We start from the raw sequence: 19,985 nt of genomic DNA on the forward strand, positions 1-19,985 counted from the left end.
GCAGCGGGAGAGGCCACAGCGGTGAGAGGCCTGCGTACTGCAAAAAAACCCTAACAATGAAAAGAATTAAAGGAAAGAAACTAAATGTCTAAATTATTTTAAATGTGATTTTTTAAAATAAGTTGCTTTTTTTGGTTTTTATATGACTCATATTTTTTATTTATTTTTATTATTATTATTTTTTGTGGTACGCAGGCCTCTTACCGTTGTGGCCTCTCCCGTTGTGGAGCACAGGCTCTGGACGCGCAGGCTCAGAGGCCATGGCTCACAGGCCCAGCCGCTCCGCGGCATGTGGGATCTTCCCGGACCGGGGCACGAACCCGTGTCCCCTGCATCGACAGGCGGACTCTCAATCACTGCGCCACCAGGGAAGCCCTCATATATTTTTTTAAAAGACTTATTTTGTCCCCAGAAAATCTAAAGCATCTTTTAGATTCAAATTCATAATGACTCTTAGAATTTTAAATTTAACTTTCTATCAAGCTTGAAAAGGAGAAGTTTATAAGGAAAACCATAACCCCTTAGATAGTGCCTGTCTCTTTTTTAAAAATAATTTTTGGCTGCACTGGGTCTTAGTTGCTGTGCGGGCTTTCTCTAGTTGCGGTGAGCGGGGGCTACTCTTCGTTGTGGTGCGTGGGCTTTTCACTGCAGTGGCTTCTCTTGTTGCAGAGCACGGGCTCTAGGCGCACAGGCTTCAGTAGTTGTGGTGCACGGGCTCAGTAGTTGTGGCTCACAGGCTCTAGAGCGCAGGCTCAGTAGTTGTGGTACATGGGCTCAGAAGTTGTGGCTTGTGGGCTGTAGAGAGCAGGCTCAGTAGTTGTGGCTCACGGGCTTAGTTGCTCCACAGCATGTGGGATCTGCCCAGACCAGGGATTGAACCCGTATCCCCTGCATTGGCAGGCAGATTCTTAACCAGTGCACCACCAGGGAAGTCCTGTCTGGCTCTTTTTAACTGCAGAAAACTAAGCTAATACACATTAAGTTTTTATTACTCAGCATATCTTAAAAATATCTGCATGTCATAAAAACTTTCTTTGCTCCAGTTCCTATTAATAATCATAGCTGTTTTCTAAAAGGCTTCGGTTAAAACAGAGGAGTGGTTATGAAGCCACCAGAGGGAGCTCCGTGAGTATGTTTCAGTATTTTGGTTCTGACTTGAGCAAAGAAACAAAACACACTTTTCGTTTAATATGGATGTTTTATGTAACCATATTTTTCTCTTCTGTGTAGAAATAGTGTTCTGAAAAATACTTGTGTGATGTCAGAGGAACAGCTTGGCATTTTTATTTCACAAATATTTGTATATCTTATATGTGAGGCTGCAATCTGGAGGACCAAAACATGAATATAACTCTTGCTTTCATGTGACTTACCCAAGGGTACGTAGGTGTCTTAGTTAAACATTCTCTTGTTGCGCACAGTTGTGTAATCTGGTGTAAAGCTGGTCATGTATCGTGAGATGCTGTATCACTCATGTTAATATTTTTAAGTTGTTGGGTGTCGTGGTTCACAAATGTGGAGACCAGTGCTAGACCTGCTACGTAAGGGTTCACCTGTGGAACTTGTTAAAATGTAGAACACAGGGCTCTGTGTCCAGAAATTATAATTCAGCAACTCTTGGGGATATATGTTTTTTGAAAATAGCTTTATCAAGATATAACTCACATACTGTACAACTCATCCATTTGAAGTTTGGAATTAAATGGTTTCCAATGAATTTGCAAGAGTTGTGCAACCATCCCCACAATCGACTTTAGAACATTTTCCTTGCCTCCCCACAACATCCTTTTCTCATTAGCATTCCCTCCCCATTCTTCCCCAACCCTTAGCCCTGGGCAACTGCTAATCTACTTTTGTCTCTGTATAGGTTTGCTTGTTCTGGACATTTCATGTAACTGGAGTCATACAATACCAGGTCTTTTGTGACTGGCTTCTTTTGCTTAGTATAGTGTTTTCAAGGTTGTAGCATGTATCCATGTTGTAGCATGTATCAGTACTTCATTGCTGTTTATTGCCAAGTAATACTCCTTTGTATGGAAGGAATATGTATTTTTACAAAGCTCCTGGGTAGCATTCCCCACTAGTTTAAATTCTATATATATATAAAGCATACTTTGAAATGTTAACTTTGTGATTGTAATGCCATAAAAAAACGTTATATACAGCTGTTTTTCCTTGTACTTCAGTAATAGTGCCCCCAGAACACTCTCGACTATTTTAAAAGAGGGGGTTGCTATCTATTAGTGGTAGCAAAACCATTTAGTGGGTGAAGAACACGGACTTTTTTTTTTTAAGTAATAGAATGGAAAGTAACAGACTCAGCTACACATAGTAAAAGTATTTTATGGAACTTGGGAGGTGTGTGTGTGTGTGTATCTTAATTGGGCCTGGATGTGAAATATATTTCTTTTTTTTTTTTTTTTTTGCGGTACGCGGGCTTCTCACTGTTGTGGCCTCTCCTGTTGCGGAGCACAGGCTCCGGATGCGCAGGCTCAGCGGCCATGGCTCACAGACCCAGCCGCTCCGCGGCATGTGGGATCTTCCCGGACCAGGGCACGAACCTGTGTCCGCTGCATCGGCAGGCGGACTCTCAACCACTGCGCCACCAGGGAAGCCCTGAAATATATTTCTTACAGTGGGTTGCTTTTACAAAAAGTTTGAAAGCTACTGTTCTTCAAATATTTCAGTACTATTGTCATCTCATTAACCCTAGTGTCTTTCCTGGGGCGAGGTGGTGAGATACATGGTTCAGCTTAAGTGAAGGTTGAATTGAAATAACCAGCCACCATTAGGTTAGGAGTTAGGATCTAATAATACAGTGAGGAGGAGATGGGACGGTTCCGGGAACCTACTGCTTGGGTCATTTTGTCAGGGAGTAAACTTGCCATTTAGTTAGTCATGGTGTGAGGTTTTGTTTTTTTTGGGGGGGGGGCTGTACCGCGCGGCTTGCGAGGTGTTAGTTCCCCGACCAGGGATCAATCCCACGCCCCCTGCAGTGGAAGTGCCGAGTCTTAACCACTGGACTGCCAGGGAAGTCCCTGGTATGAGACTTAATACCACTTATCACATTGATGATGTAGCTTTGAGTTTAAAACATACTGTGTCAATAAAATGGATTTCGTTTATAATGGTCATTTAATTAAAATGCCAAAACACAGTATAAGAGAATCATTATTCTCATTTTAACAGTTTATCAACCCATTTGATGATGTTACATATTGTAAATATTATCATTTTATTGTGCTCAGATTAAATAATGTATTCATTAAAATAAGTTAGTTGCATTTCCTAAGGAAGAAATTATGTTTAAATTATGTATCATGTTGCTTTCTAAAGTAAGCAGAAACTTTAAATATCTTTTTGAATTTTTTTTTTTTAGTGAAAGGAAACTCTTGGTGCCTTTCTAGTTCTTTTTTATGTGTTGTGAGCTATATAATATCTTAACAGTAATATATTTCTGGAATTAATTATATTAATTTCATATTGATTGTGGGTCATATTTATGTTGTAATATTCTGAATTCGCATTTAGAATTTTAGTGCTTATCCATTATGGTCATTTTACAAAATTTAGGAAGTAGAAGCAATAAGTGGTATATGAGAGTAATTTCATAACATTGACTTTTGCCAAAATACAGCTGCTATTGAAATGGAATTGTTAGTGGAGACACTTTAATGATATAATCAAATGCTGAATTATTTTACTAATAATGTAAATGACCACTGAAATAATTTTTTTAAAGTAGCATTTGCTTTCCTTTGAGTTGAAGCCCAACATTGGTAAATAATTTTGTACAGTGTGTCTTTTTATATTCATTTTTTCCTAAGGTAGCTGAAAAATTTAAAATTGGTTCATGATAAATGACTAGAGTTTCCTGTAAATACTTTTAATCTTTTTTGGTATATAGAATTGTATTTTGAACGGTTTGAAACACTGATCATACAGTAGGCTTAACATTGCTCACAAAATTGAGTAGCTAGCCCAAGATAAAAAAAGAAAGAAATCCATGTGTCAATTATACTTATGAGCACACATGCAGAAATCCTAAAAGAAGTTTTTCAAAAACTCAAACCATTTATCAAAAGAATGATTTAAGAATTATTAAATAGGATACATTTTGGGATGCAAGGATGGTTCAACAGTAGGAAACTGGTTAATTTCACTTCATTAGTAAGTTGAGAAAATCATACATAAATGATCTCAGTAGATACTGAAAGTTGAGTAGAATTTAACAGTTTAAACAAAAAAAAACTTCTTTGGTTGTATACATTAAACATGTACAACTTTTTGTATGTCCATCGTACCTCAATAAAATGGTTTTTAAAAATGATACAGTGGCCTCCCTGGTGGCACAGTGGTTAAGAATCCACCTCTCAATGCAGGGGACACAGGTTCCAGCCCTGGTCCAGGAAGATCCCACATGCTGCGGAGCAGCTAAACCCATGCACCACAACTACTGAGCCTGCGCTCTAGAGCCCGTGCACGACAACTACTGAGCCCACATGCCACAATTACTGAAGCCCGTGTGCCTAGAGCCTGTGCTTCACAAGAGGAGAAGCCACCTCAAGGAGAAGCCTGCGCACCGCAACAAAGAGTAGCTCCCGCTCGCCGCAACTAAAGAAAGCCCGCGCGCAGCAACGAAGACCCAATGCAGCCAAAAATAAATAAATAAATAAATTTTAAAAATCCAAATTTCTTTCATTCAAGAAATAGAGGGGAAAGTTCTTAACATGACACAGTTATATATACTAGAAACCCATGTCAGGCATTATACATAATACGGAAAAATTGGAAGCATTTACATTAAAGTTAGGAGCAAAACAAGGATGTTTGCAATGATTGCTATTATTTAATGTTATTCCAGAAGCCTAGCTAATGTAATTAAAAAGAGAAAGAAATAAACATAAATACCGGGAGAGAAGAGGAAACAGACATTTACACATGATATGATTCCCTATGTAGAAAATCCTAGTGAAGCAGCAGAACATTACTAATGAATTCAGTAAAGTGGCCTGATAGAAGTTCAGCATGAAGAAATGAATAATCAGAAAAGGAAATGGAGAGACATAGTGACAGACTCCCTCAAATACTTTATTTTATTTTTTATTTATTTTTATACAGCAGGTTCTTATTAGTTATCTGTTTCATACATATTAGTGTATATATGTCAATCCCAGTCTCCCAATTCTCAAATACTTTAGACCTGCTGAGAAAAGTGCGAGATAACTATGCAAGAAAGGAATCAACATCAATGGAGTATTACTTAATGAAGAAAACAAATGCAGATACAGATAATAACATGGACAATTCTGAAAACACTGTTGAGCAACAGAAGTGAGATACAAAGGAATATATATTGTGTAATTCCATTAATATACAACTCAGAACACAGAAAATTAACTGTATTGCTTAGGAAGGCATACATAATTGGCAAAGCCATAAAGACAAGCAAGATAGTGATTAGTAAAGTCAGGATGGTGGCTACCTCTCTGGTGGAGGGCTTCTGCTTGTTGGCAGTATTCTGTGCCTTGACTTGGGTGGTAGTTACTGGCTATTTCCTTTATTTTTGCTAACCTCTGTGTGTGTCCTTTATCTACTTTTTTATAGGTGACTTTATTTTTATTTATTAAAAAAATTTATTTATTTATTTTTGGCTGCATTGGGTCTTCATTGCTGCGTGTGGGCTTTAATTGCTGCACGTGGGCTTTCTCTAATCACTGCGAGCAGGGGTACTCTTTGTTGCGGTGTGCAGGCTTCTCATTGCGGTGGCTCCTCTTGTTGCGGAGCACAGACTCTAGGCGTGTCAGCTTCAGTAGTTGTAGCACGCGGGCTCAGTAGTTGTGGCTCGCCAGCTCTAGAGCACAGGCTCAGTAGTTGTGGTGCACAGACTTAGTTGCTCTGCGGCATGTGGGAGCTTCCTGGACCAGGGATCGAACCCACGTCCCCTGCATTGGCAGGCAGATTCTTAACCACTGCACCACCAGGGAAGCCCCAGGGATAATATATTTTGAAAGACAGTTATGGCAGTATTGGCTTTACATTTTTTCCTGTTTTAAATTTCCATACATTTGAATTTTTCAAAATCATTATCTAATTTGTAGTTTTACTTTTTGTCCAGGCCCATCAAAGTCCAGTGAAGAAAGTGAATCCTGGAGAAGAAAGGAGGAAACTGTTTGAGGTATAAAGACATCTGTCTGCTTATTTTAAAGCTTTGTAAAAATAATTATAAAAGAAAAAACAAATCTTATAAAACCTCCAAACCTTTCCTCCTTATTTCTTTCAAACAAATACTACTAACTTATTTCTGTTTTTTAACCTCCCTGGGCATATGTCTACCATTGGTATGCTAGCTTTACTGATGAAACTAGAAGAAGTAATATTTATTATTGATAAAAAATGTTCTTTTTTTATTTAAGGAACCAGTAAGGAAGAGAAGGTTGGAATTGAATGAAAAAGAAAAGAAACAAAAGGATCAGGTAGTTATTTCGCTCTTACTTTTTTCCCTGCCAAGTTGGAGAGGATAATAGTTTCAAGAGTTCTAAAAAGTTTGTCTTTAAAACTTGTTACAGATTAGTTTAATGAAGGCTGAACAGATGAAAAGGCAAGAAAAGGAAAGGGTAAGAGGATGGTCCATTTCCCCGTTGTGCTGCACTGCCTCCTACACATGCGCCTTTTTTTTTTTTTTTTCCTGGCTGCGTTGGGTCCCGTTGCTGCACGCCGGTCCTCTCTAGTTGCGGTGAGTGGGGGCCACGGCTCGCTGCAGTGCACTTGCTTCTCATCGTGGTGGCCTCTCTTGCTGCGGAGCACGGGCTCTAGGCCTGCGGGCTCAGTAGTTGTGGCTCGCGGGCTCTAGAGCGCAGGATCAGTTGCTGTGGCACATGGGCTCAGCCGCTCTGCGGCACGTGGGATCCTCCCAGACCAGGGATCAAGCCCGCGTCCCCTGCATCGGCAGGAGGACTCCCAACCACTGCGCCACCAGGGAAGTCCCCCCCGCCCTTTTTTTTTTTAAAGGGATAAACTGATTCCATTTTATTTCTAAATGTATTTCATGTACTTTATACTAAATATTTGAAATGGTGTTTTGTTTGTTTCTTTTCCCCAAAAGTTGGAGAAAATAAATAGGGCCAGGGAACAAGGATGGAGAAACGTGCTGAGTGCTGGTGGAAGTGGTGAAATGAAGGTAGGCCTTTGGTGCCAGTGCACTTACACTACTGCTTTTTCTCCAGTTTCCTCCTGCTCTTGAAAAGGTATACAATTGGCTTTTTGGGGGGATACACTTACTTTTTACTAGAGTTCTTCAGCATCTATTATGACTCCTTAGTCTTCCTGCACATATTTGGTATGTAATTTGTACTGATAACTAATATGTGACACTGTTAAAGTTGCATAAAAAGTTTGCTGTGAAGGCTGTGGTACACCATTCCTGCCTGAGGCATCTTTTTAAAATCAAATACAGTTTGTCTCCACTCTGCCTAAAGTCCTCCTCTAGCTTCACGCAGACCTGAAGATTCCGTTTTCAGAAGACCCGTACTAAGCGGGGCCCTGACAGTCTCTCCGCACTCATCCTGGTCGTGCCATGCGCTCTAGTCATGCTGAGCTAAGGACCGTACTGCAGTTTCCCCACTGTGTGTGGCCTGCTGGAGCTACGTCCTGACACCTGTATTAGTCTTTACCTGAAAGCACCCTCCGTCCCTCCTCACTCTCACTCCTACCTCCAGCCATTTACCTAGGTAACCAGTGACCTAACCAGCCATTTACCTAGGTAGGTTAAGTTAGACATTTCCTTTGGGCAGATCCACACTGTACAACCTTGGGCAAGTTACTTAACTTTCCTGAGCCTTAATTTCTTCATTTAAAAGAAGAAAGAAAGAAAGAGAGAGAGGAAGGGAGGGAAAGAAAGAGAAAGAAAGAAAGAAAGAGAAGGAAGACAAGGAAGGAAGGAAAGAAAAGAAAGAAAAAGAGAAAAGGAAGGAAGGAAAGAAAGAAAGAAAGGAAAGAAAGAAAAAGAAAAGAAAGAGAAAAAGAAGGGAGGGAGGGAGGGAGGAAGGAAGGAGGAAGGAATTTCAAGAGCAGTGCCTGAGCTTGGCCTGCAAGGACTCACCTGTTAAGCTCCTTTTCCTTTCCTTGCTCTGCCAGTCTGAATCTTGCGTTTCTTCTTTCGCCCTCATAACAACCTTTACATGCCGAATTCTAAGGTGGTCCCAAAATTCCTGACTCCAGGGGTCAGGCCTGATGTTATCCCTCCACTGGAGCATGGGGGAACCTGTGAACAGGGTGTGTAGCAGCCCCTTAGTTAGGCTGTGTTGTATGGCCCTGCTGATGGGGTAGCCACTCCTGTGGTCACGTCACTATTTTATAAGCCTCCCTCATAGCAGCCTGGAAGGGAGAAGGTCAGAGAGACAGCTTCTGCTGGCCTGGGAAAAAGCACGTGTTCACATGGCAGGGAAGCACAGGTGTCCTGTGGGAGCTGATAGTGGTCTCTGACCAACAGCTAGCAAGAATGTAGTGACCTTAGCCGTGACAGCCACAAGGGAGTGAATTCTGCCAGGAACCAGTGAGCTTGGAAGAGGATCCTGAGCCTCAGATGAGGGTGGCAGCCCTGGCTGACACCTTGATTTCTGCCTGGTGAGACCCCCGGCAGAGGACCCTGCTAACCATGCCCAGACTCCTGAGACCACAAATGGGTCTGTCTTAAGCTGCTGAGTTTGTAGTACTTTATGACACAGCAATAAAAAATGAATACATACTATTATTCCTCTGTACTATCAGTTTTAATTTGTATAATCCAATCAGCTGTTACTTAAGGTCTTTAAACTGTGAATTCGCCTGACCTTGCTCAGTAAACTTGGTATTTAGGTGCCCAGTAGATATTTGTTAAGTTGAAATGATTACCATTCTTACTTGTTTCTTTTTCCCTGAAAGATATGATTTGAATAAAAATTTATCTGTTTATGTAGATATACATGTTCTGCCCTGGCTTTCTTGGTTTGTATTTCAGTGTCTTGAGATGACACATTTTTCATATTACATATCAATAACCCAGTAGGAGTCACTTTTTCTAGTTCTGTATTAATATAGACTTATACAGTTTTTAGTAATACAGTTTTATCTTTAAAATTGTACTTTACTATTTTTGTACTGTACTATCCAATTTACTATGAAATTGAACTTTTAACCTCCTAAGTGATAAGGAATGACTCAGACAGAATTTGGCCCATTCTAAAATAACTAACCCCATATCTTATATGATTAGAAAGTAAAATCTTACCAAAGTGCAGGCCCTCAGATCTTGTCAAGCATTTTGTATCAGTCCATGATTGGTGTTGAGAATTTGATTATTTTTTCTTCTCCCTTTGCGTATATCTTCTTTATGCAGTGAAGCACCTTTTTTCCCTATGATGTCTAAAGCCATATTTAATCCTAAAGTCCAGTTTTACCAATGTTTGATTATAGTTTCTCAACAGTGTGAGATACTATGTGCTTAATAGGTTTCTGCTTCGCTTCATAAACTTCTATACTGCTTTCTGTGAGGGTTAATAAAACAATTTATTTTCCATGACGTAAAGCAAAGTCTATGTTAGTTTCTGTACTTATTCCCTGTGAGGTTTGAAATATTTAACTTCTTCAGCTGTTTGATTTCTGTACAGTTGATAAGGACCTGGAAGCTCAGTAAAAATGTGAATCAAATTAAGGAGATTCCCCAAAATAAAGATAAAACAAAAACTAAACATTAAGGGAAATATTTCAAAGTTAATATTCTATTATTATATACCTCTAAATACCAAGACATTATGCACAGTATAAATAACCTTCTGTCCTTGATTACTTAGTATCTGCAAAATCTGGGACTTTTTGCTTTGTCCATTTTTTCTTTTTGATTCTTCTGATAGGTTTTTTTTTTCTTTTTTTAAATTGTAGTTGATTTTCAATGCTTTATCCATTTTTGATATATCTCTTATGAAAGTGCGTTTTTAGAAAAATTATGAAATGTTCCACATATATAGTTTGATTATATAGATAACCATTATATATAAGAGTGTATCTGTTGTTTGACAATATATTGGAATGCTGCTCAGCATTGAAAAGGAATAGCCTATTAATACATGCAACAGCATGGGTCAATCAACAGCATACTGAGTGAAAGAAGCCAGGCACAAGAGTACATGTTGTATGAATCCATTTGTATGAAATGATAAGAAAAGGCAAATCCAATTTCTGTGACAGAGAGCAGATCAGTGTTTGCTAGAAGGAGGGAGGGGATGTTGGCTGCAGAGGAACATGAGGGACCTTTTGGGGTGATGGATGTGGTTTCGATTGTGGTAGTGGTTCCAAGAGTGTCTGTATGTGTCAGAACATCAACCTGCGCTTATAATTGGTGAATAAAGTCATGTTTAAAAGATCCTGTTGTTTCAGTATTCTAGTACAGTGTTTTCAGCATTATTTTGAGTATAGGTATCTTCAGAGATATGTACATACATTTGATTTTGCTAGAGAGAAACCTTAGAACACTCAACCTTAAGTTGATATTAGCGCCAGACTAAACTCGAGGAACCAGGCTCGTAGGAGGTATGACCACCTTTTACCAGAATTGTGGTTCTGATAATCTTGCCCTGAGATGCACATTTTGAAAATGTATATGAAAATCACCTTGATGGAGTTTCCTGCCGAATGAAGTATCTTCCCTATTTCTAGCAACTTTCATCTCTTGCTATTCAAGCATCTTGAATCAGTTTTCTATTTTTATCTTGAGCTGACTTTTTTTAAAATCAGGCTTTCTTATAATACTGTACACAATTCTTGCGTCAAGATGTTAACACAAGTTTTACCTCACTGGGTACACTGAAATGCCTTTTATTTGGTTCTCGTATTTTCCTTAGCCAGACTTCTTCCTCAGGATGTCGTCACCTGGAAGCTCTTCTCCCTTTCCGGGCAGTGTTCTGGCTTCTGCTCTCATCTGCGTTTGAGTGCTGCCCCTCCGCTTGAGTCATGTCACTTTGTCTTTGTTTTGGTGCTGCTGGCCTCTGCCTCTGAGGTTCCTATTTCCTCTTTGCAGTGCAGTTCTTGCCCCCTGACCTCTGTAACATTCTACACTTACTCAACTCTCATCCTGACATCTCTGTTTTCTGTGAGTTTTCCATGCGCTTGGGTGCGTGTGTTCTGAGGCTGCGTCCTATGCCTTTGCCTTCATCCTTTGTTATTTCCGCAGAGAACCCACAGCTCCCTTCACCGTTGACTTCTTCTCTGATTGCCTTTCTTTGCTTGCAGGCTTCTTGGCTTGGTGTCAGTGCAGCAAGCCTTCTAATTAGTTCCTCTACTTTGTTCTCTCTCTTATTCTTGCTTGTCATGTGTAATTTGACTTACCTTTTTTTTTAAACTTTATTTGTTTATTTTTGGCTGCATTGGGTCTTCGTTGCTTCACACGGGGTTTCTCTAGTTGTGGTGAGCGGGGGCTACTCTTTGTTGTGGTGCATGAGCTTCTCATTGCGATGGCTTCTCGTTGCAGAGCACGGGCTCTAGGCGCACAGGCTACAGTAGTTGTGGCACGTGGGCTCAGTAGTCGTGGCTCGCAGGCTCTAGAGCGCAGGCTCAGTAGTTGTGGCGCACAGGCCTAGTTGCTCCATGGCACATGGGATCTTCCTGGACCAGGGCTCGAACCCTTGTCCGCTGCATTGGCAGGCGGATTTTTAACCACTGCACCACCAGGGAAGTCCCACCAACCTTCTAAGAAACTGTTTTAGTGCACTTTCCTGCTAGAAAATGTATGCGTGCTTTCTGTTGTTTATTCTATGAACTCGCGCAGCTGAGGGTAGTTACCTGTGATGACCTTTTAGGACCAAATAACACTTCCTATCTGCCTTCTTTCTAGTTAACTTCTTATGTCTTCCTGCATCCTTTTTCCCCGTACTGCCAACACCTAAACATACACCTCCAGTGCTTATTTTTACTTTAAGTTTTACTTTAATACCATGGTTCATATTTAATCATTTACTCTTTCTTTGTTACATTGCTTTCAAGGCTGCGTTGAATAATATTTTTCTCCAGTGATTTTTTTTTGGAATTTTTATTTCTCATAATTTTTTTTTTCTATTTTGTAAATTTGCTCAGTATTTACTACTTTACAGTGTGCCTGTGGCCACTCATTTACTACAGGAAATGAAATGTTTTTCAAGCTTTACACTTTGTTTCCCAGTTTGTTTGTCAACTGCTTAAGGATTGGTATGTTGTTTTGTTTCTTTTATTTACACCTAGAGTATGTTTCAGTGGTGTTTATATCCTCATTGCTTGTTGAATTGGATTTGGGGTATGTTAAATGCCATATGTTTTCGTTAGATATAATTTTGAGTGTTACAAAAGCAGGCTCTGTTTTATTTATAAGCTATACATATTTAAACTTAATAGGATGGGATCACATAAAATGTATACTAGAAACTTGTTTCAAAACTTGTTCATTAAGACCAGGTTTTTTCATAGTTACATAAATTTAGTGATAGTTTATATTTTAGTTACATTGAATTAAGCTTTATTGTTAGTAACAAAGTATACTAGTTTTTGATTGTTAATGGTTATAATATAGTAGGAAAACATGTTAAATTAGGTCATTGCTTTCTAAGAGTCAAGTGTTGAAATTTACTTTTTTCTTTTGAGGGTACTACAGACCTTTTGGGTCTTGTGAGACAAGCATGTGAGAGCTCTTTGTTTGATTCCTAGGCTCCCCTTTTTGGCAGTGGAGGGGCTGTGGCTCCATCATCTTTTTCTTCTCGCGGACAGTATGAACATTACCATGCCATTTTTGATCAAATGCAGCAACAAAGAGCAGAAGATAATGAAGCTAAGTGGAAAGGAGAAAGACACGGCCGAAGGCTTCCAGAAAGGTATGGCATGTTCTGCAGAAGTTGCTTGTGCTTTGCTTTAGAGAAAGTAATGGAAGTCATCATGCGTATTTATTGGCAGAGGAATCCCACCTGGAGTACATCCAGGATTTCCCAAGGGGGCTGCAGGTCATCACCATTCCCCTGATGCCGATGCTCTTAGAAAAACTTGGAAAAGATTGAAGGCCGTGTCTAAACAAGCCATTATAAACAGGTTGGACCGTGATGATCCATAAATTCACCCTTGCTTGTAAATTTGTCTTAGGCCATGTACAGCCTAATACCTACACCTTCTGGGTGTTTTCTCCATTATACATAGAGTATTTTTTGCCTTCTGGATGCAGTCATTTTCTTATGTGCAAATTTGGCCCTTAATTACATGTGGAAAACATGTAGCTCTTCAGCCTGATTTTTGTAGCTTATATATGTTATAGGCTGCACATACTATTTAAAGGAACATGTGATAACTTTGAACCAACATATGGTTGTAATAACTTTATCCACTTGCTTTAAATAAATCAGAATATATTTAAAATGGAATTACATTCTATGCAGAAATCCAAGACATGCCTTTGGGTCTTCCTTTTCCTCATTACTTAGAACCCCACTTTTCTCTTTGTCTTCCTCTGCATGTTCATCTCTGATTGATGGCTCACTATGATCCTGTTCATTGGGTTTTTTCTTTTCTTCCATTAATTAATTTAATATGGTTGCAGTCAGTAGTTTTAACTTGCATAGTTCCTTTTTTTAAAGTATGCATATGTGTTTTTTTAGACCTTCCCATTTCTTCCATAAAAACGTTCCAGTTAAGAGCAGATACCATTTTGTGAAAATTTAATTTGTCATTTTACAGAGAATACTTTTGAGTGTGATAAAACTCTTTATGGCTCTCCCAATTATAAAAGATTATTAAAAGGTAGCTGAGCAGAGGTAAATAATTGAGGGGAATACAAATTAACATTATGAATTATGTACAGTAGCCTGAAGTGTTAAGCTAATTGTAAATACTTCCCATTTTTGAGAAAAGAAGGCTACAGACTTCCACATATGCAGGTTTTTTATGAAATGGTAAAGAAGATTTTTGTGCGGGGTTTTATCCTCTGGTATTATTGACCTTTCTACTATATAATTTGTATGGCTTTTTATTTTTTGCGGTACCTGGACCTCTCACTGTTGTGGCCTCTCCCGTTGCGGAGCACAGGCTCCGGACGCGCAGGCTCAGCGGCCATGGCTCGCGGGCCCAGCCGCTCCGCAGCATGTGGGATCCTCCCGGACCGGGGCACGAACCCGTGTCCCCTGCCTCGGCAGGCGGACTCTCAACCACTGTGCCACCAGGGAAGCCCCTTTTTTTGTTTAATTTTAATCAGATCTCTTAAAATAAATGTGTGTAGTATAAAGAAAATAGGGAAAACTATGTTATGCTTCTTCACGCTGTTCATCTTCCATAAGGTTTCTTGGTTCTTCACAGTTGGAGTGACGAGTAATGGACTAGTTTGGTCCATTTGCATCAGGCTCCCATATAACCTTGAAATGTTCACATACATTTACACTTGTTTCATATTGTCTTCAATGACTGTGTATCTCAGTTACTTCTTCCACTAGAACACAACTTCCATTCAGTCTTTGTTTGAGCATCAGATATAGTTTCAATATTTTAATTTTCAGCTTTTCAACCATTTGTGATTGTGAGATCGTTTATCATTTCTTTTCTGCTAACTTTGGGGGGCTTAGCAGTACTCAAACATATAGTATACCTTTTCTTATGTTGCTTTGAACTTGTTATTATTGATGATAGATATTGTTTATTGCATACTTATTATGTACCAAGTTATATTTACTTATCACAGCATCCCTTTGAATTAGATATCACTCTTTTAATAAGATGAAGAAATTAGGACCTGCAGAGATTAAAAACCTGTGTATGGTCAGGCTACTAGTAAGTGGCGGAGGTAGGATTTAAACTAAGTCCGTCTGAGTGTAGAGTTCAGCTCCTCAAGCACAGTTTTAAGGACTTCTCAGCTTCTTGAGATACTACTAGTGAACAGGCAAAACAGTTATTGGTTTAGTTGGTTATAAAATTTTAAACTATTGGGTACTTTAAAGATTAAACATGATACCAAATACTGAATGAACTTTCATGTATATTCATTGAATTTATTTTGGTTTTATGTGAGGACGTAGAAAATGGAAGAATTGGTAGCAAACTGGAGATCATCAAGTATCATATAATTTTCAAAAGGCAGATTCTAAAAACTAGACTAGTTTTTTTCATGTTCATCCCAGGCAAGATTAAAAGTAGAGCCTGCAAACATCTTAAAAGGAAGCAGTCGGGCTTCCCTGGTGATGCAGTGGTTGAGAGTCCGCCTGCCGATGCAGGGCACATGGGTTCGTGCCCCGGTCTAGGAAGATCCCGCATGCCACGGAGCGGCTGGGCCTGTGAGCCATGGCCACTGAGCCTGCACGTCCGGAGCCTGTGCTCTGCAACGGAAGAGGCCACAACAGTGAGAGGCCCGCGTACCGCAAAAAAAAAAAAAAAGAAAGAAAGAAAAAAAGAAGCAGTCATCACTGCAATGCAGCATAAATTCACAGAGAATGGATTTTGTCAGATACAGCCTTTATTTCTTTTTAGGGTTGTAGGCTAGAGCTATAGTTCTCAACCTGTGTGCTGAGGCAGGTTGGAGCCTCACAGTGCCTTGGATATTTTACAGTTGTGAGGGAAACGTAACTACATCTGTTGGACAAAGTGTAGACCATACTGTTAAGCAGTTTTGACCTAACTGTTTAATGAATGGGACCGCTAGGTATTTCTTTTGGCCTTAGAGGCATTGTGAAAAAATTACTTAGATACCTAGTAGGGTATATAAACTTCAGCAGGATACTGTTGCCAGGGTGTCTCAGTGTAGACATGGTAAAGAAATATAAATAAAAATTGTTAGGTGGATTAGTCATTGGTTAAAGAATTATATTCAGAGGATGCTGGTTAATATTTTGATGTCCAAATTAAAATTGTTTTAGAAGCGCGTCCTCCTGTAACTAATCTCCATTTTTAAAGAGGACATAGAAAAAACATTCAAAGGATATAGTCATATTTCCAGAAGACATAAAGTGGAAAGAAATAGTAGATATGTTGTATGATTGATCAGGAAACAAAATAATCTCAGTAGACCATAGCTACAACTAACTTGATTTAGAGAAAACTTAATGGGAATTTGATGTAGTTTTGAGTCTGAAAAATTATCTGACCAAATAAATATACCCTTGGAAAAGGTTTGTAAATAGCATACACTAAAAAGTTGAACTAATGACCTTTCATTGCCTCTTGGATCAAATTGCAGCCCCTAAGTGGCCTGCAGGGTCTCTTGGAGGCCTGTGTACGTCCTTGGCCTTATCTTCTGCTCTTTCTTTCCAGAGTTCTGGGAGTGCAGACTTAAAAGACATGTTTTTCCTCATCCTTGTTCCTGTGTACCTGCTGCTCCCTCTGCGCAAATTTTTGCCTGGTTAATTCCTACTTACTATTCTGGCGTTGGTTTAGGTTGACAGGTACTTACTAGGTCTATAAAATGAAAAATAAAATAAAATTGGAGACCTGATTGAGGACTTCCAACTTTTAATTTGCCAAGTAAGCTCATTTTAAAAAAAAAGTTTCTCAGCCCTAATTCCATCCTTTGGTAAAAGAATGAACATTTTAATATGAAAAAAGTAGGGTGACACAATCTTAGAATGCAGATTATCCTTTGGGATTAAATAAATTTGGATTTGTGAAAATTGTATTAGTCGTTTCTTTATGTTGACAGCTGTTGAAAACTCAGTGATGAGTGACCACCGGTTAGGGGACGTACCCAGGCTGATCACCATGCTCTTCCGAGCCTCAGCTAGCTGTGGTCTGGGCTGCTCTCACATCCCGCCGTGGGTCTCCTCGTGAGGCTTGAGCTGTGAGCCGGAGAGCCCCCTCGGTTGCTGCTTGGATGGCTCCTCAGGGAGCTTCTCGGGCACCCCCATCACTGTCGCCATCGCCACCACTGTGCCTCTACCGCTGTCCTCATCTTAGGGCTTTTACGTGTAACGTTAGTATAACCAGATTTCACACAACTCTGCCTTGGTCAGCAAGCCATTTTGTCTCGTGAGGGCAGCTTTACAGCTCTTTCTTCTTTCAGTATGTTCGTTTTACAGTTCAATATTAAGAAGTCAAATTTATTTATTTTATTTTCAGATCCTGCTAAGGTATACACTCCAGTAGGTTAAATTAAGGAAAGAAGCAAGTTAAAACGCGTTGATAAATCAGCCAGTTTAAACACATTTGAAGGATTTGCTTCTCCTGCAAACTCCTTGTAAATGAAAAAGAAAAATAATAAAAAGCTTTCAAACTAGTATAATTATATATTGCTATAAGAATAAAAATGCCCTTACCTTTTATAACTAGTAATCATTGGTAAGAGAAGAATTCAACTATTGTGTGTGTGATATGCTCCTAACTTCATACTTACTAATACCCACTGTCTCATATTTACGTATGTATTGTAATCCTTTTCCACTGTCGTAGATCAATAACTTTTCCTACTCCGTCAACTTAAAGTGTTGTCTTTTTTTTAACATTTTAAAATTTATTGGTATAAAGTATTCCATACTGAAAGCAACAAACGAACAGAAGTCTGTTTCTCCAACTGTGTGAACACACAAGTGCCATTAACAATGAAGCAAGCTGTATATCCAGCCTGGAGAATTCAATGGGTCTGCCTTCTCAATCAGTACTTTCATTTTAATGTCAGTCATATCCAGGAATTACCAATGCACCTTGGTACAAGGACTCATTTGTTTGCAATCTGGTGTGATATGAAATTATTCTAAGATAGACTATCTTTTAATATTTGGTACACATTTTAAAAAATTTTTTTATTTATTTATTTTAACATCTTTATTGGAGTATAATTGCTTTACATTGTTATGTTAGTTGCTGCTGTATAACAAAGTGAGTCAGCTATAGGTATACATATATCCCCATATCCCCTCCCTCTTGCGTCTCCCTCCCACCCTCCTTATCCCACCCCTCTAGGTGGTCACAAAGCACCGAGCTGATGTGCTATGTGGCTGCCTCCCACTAGCTGTTTATTTTACATTTGGTAGTGTGTATATGCCCATGCCAATCTCTCACTTCATCCCAGCTTACTCTTCCCCCTCCCCGTATCCTCCAGTCCATTCTCTACGTCTGCATCTTTATTCCCGTCCTGCCTGTAGGTTCTTCAGAACCATTTTCTTCTAAAGATTCCATGTATATGTGTTAGCATACGATATTTGTTTTTCTCTTTTTGACCCACCTCCTAGAGAAATGGATATAAAGACAAAAATAAATAAATGGGACCTAATGAAACTTAAAACCTTTTGCACAGCAAAGGAAACCATAAACAAGACGAAAAGACAACCCTCAGAATGGGAGAAAATATTTGCAACCGAAACAACTGACAAAGGATTAATCTCCAAAATATACAAGCAGCTCATGCAGCTCAATATCAAAAAAAACAAACAACCCAATCCAAAAATGGGCACAAGGCCTAAATAGACATTTCTCCAAAGAAGACATACAGATTGCCAACAAACACTTGAAAGGATGCTCAACATCACTAATCATTAGAGAAATGCAAATCAAAACTACAATGCGGTATCACCTCACGCCAGTCAGAATGGCCATCATCAAAAAATCTACAAACAATAAGTGCTGGAGAGGGTGTGGAGAAAAGGGAACCCTCTTGCACTGTTGGTGGGAATGTAAATTGATACAGCCACTATGGAGAACAGTAGGCAGGTTCCTTAAAAAACTAAAAACAGACCTACCATATGACCCAGCAATCCCACTACTGGGCATATACCCTGAGAAAACCGTAATTCAAAAAGAATCATGTACCACAGTGTTCATTAAGTGTCATCTTTGCATGCCAGTGTTTTGCTTTATTCAAAGGCATTTATTTATTTTACTTCCTTTAATCCTCAAGTTCCATTTTAATGCTGTTTCCTTTGCTGAAGTCAAGAAAGCTCACATATTTCCTGATTTTAAAATAGTGGCAGCCGGCCATCCTGTCGTCCCCCTTTCACTTAGGATTCTCAGCCAAATGTTCAGACCTCTTTTTTCTCTTCCTTTCGCTCAAGGAAAAAGAAAACCTGAAGGAAAATCGCAAGTGGCTTTTTGGTCTTGTTTTTCTGCTTACCAAGGTGATATAGATTAGCTTTAGAAATATTGGAAGGTATCAGTAGGTGTTAGAAACAGGAGAAGAAATCACTGCTCATCCTGCAAGGCAGTCACTATGAAGACTGTGGTCTATTTTTGCATCTTTTGTTCATATTTCTTTTTCTATAGTTAGAGGAGATCAAATCATGCACAAAGTTTTATCTGCTGGGGTTTCTTTTTTTTTTTTTTGGTATCTTTTTATTGAACATTTTTACCATAAAAATTTTCCCATGCAAAAAATTGTTTTCATGGGACTTTTGATGTCTGTATTCGATTCCAGTGCTGTTAACTATAGTTTATATAGCAAATCCTCTAATATAATACATTGTAATTTTTCACTTTTTTGAACACTTTGTGTTTTGAACATATTTTTTATTTCTCATTATTTCTGTAGAATACAATCTTAGAAGGGTAATTCCTGGATTAAAGGCGTTGCTCTGTTATGTTCTTTATGAAGGCTCTAGAAAGAAATATTACTAAATTTATTGAATTTATGAAATTAAATTTATTTAACTAAATTTATTAACTAAATACTACTAATTTTCTTTCTACAAAAGCTGTGCCAATTTATGCTCAATTTAACAGTATATGATTGTGCCCATTTTATTGCCCCCTGACTAGTACCAGTTACTCTTAGGAGCTAAAGAAGTTTTTGAAAAATATAAAATTTTAAATTAAAGTAATGGAGGAAATGAAGTTTTCACTATATTCACTGCTGGTTCCACAACAGAATATTGACAGAGCATGTGCCCATGAAGATGGTAATGATGAGGATGATGATAGTGACATAAGCATAGGAGCTGCTGCTAGGTTGTGTACTCTGTACCAAGACCACCGCGGAGGGATTTACATGCCTCGCCAGTTCCCGCTACCTGTGGATTGTGTGCTTGTGGATTTGC

The 19,985-nt window shown here is 39.0% G+C and overlaps 1 protein-coding gene across 3 annotated transcripts in view; it reads left to right on the forward strand.

The window, feature by feature from the left end:
• Positions 1–19,985, forward strand: part of NEK1 (NIMA related kinase 1) — a 231,692-nt gene that overhangs the window by 82,809 nt on the left and 128,898 nt on the right. For 2 of the 3 annotated variants that reach the window (XM_060015311.1, XM_060015309.2), the window contains 5 exons: positions 6,119–6,178; positions 6,417–6,476; positions 6,570–6,617; positions 7,106–7,180; positions 12,709–12,872. In XM_060015311.1, coding sequence (XP_059871294.1) covers positions 6,119–6,178; positions 6,417–6,476; positions 6,570–6,617; positions 7,106–7,180; positions 12,709–12,872 — 407 coding nt within the window. Of the gene's footprint in view, positions 1–6,118; positions 6,179–6,416; positions 6,477–6,569; positions 6,618–7,105; positions 7,181–12,708; positions 12,873–12,951; positions 13,084–19,985 lie in introns of all 3 variants that reach the window. The other variant, XM_060015312.1, reaches the window with a different exon arrangement.

Source organism: Delphinus delphis, chromosome 6 (assembly GCF_949987515.2).
Source record: "Delphinus delphis chromosome 6, mDelDel1.2, whole genome shotgun sequence".
NCBI lineage: Eukaryota > Metazoa > Chordata > Mammalia > Artiodactyla > Delphinidae > Delphinus > Delphinus delphis.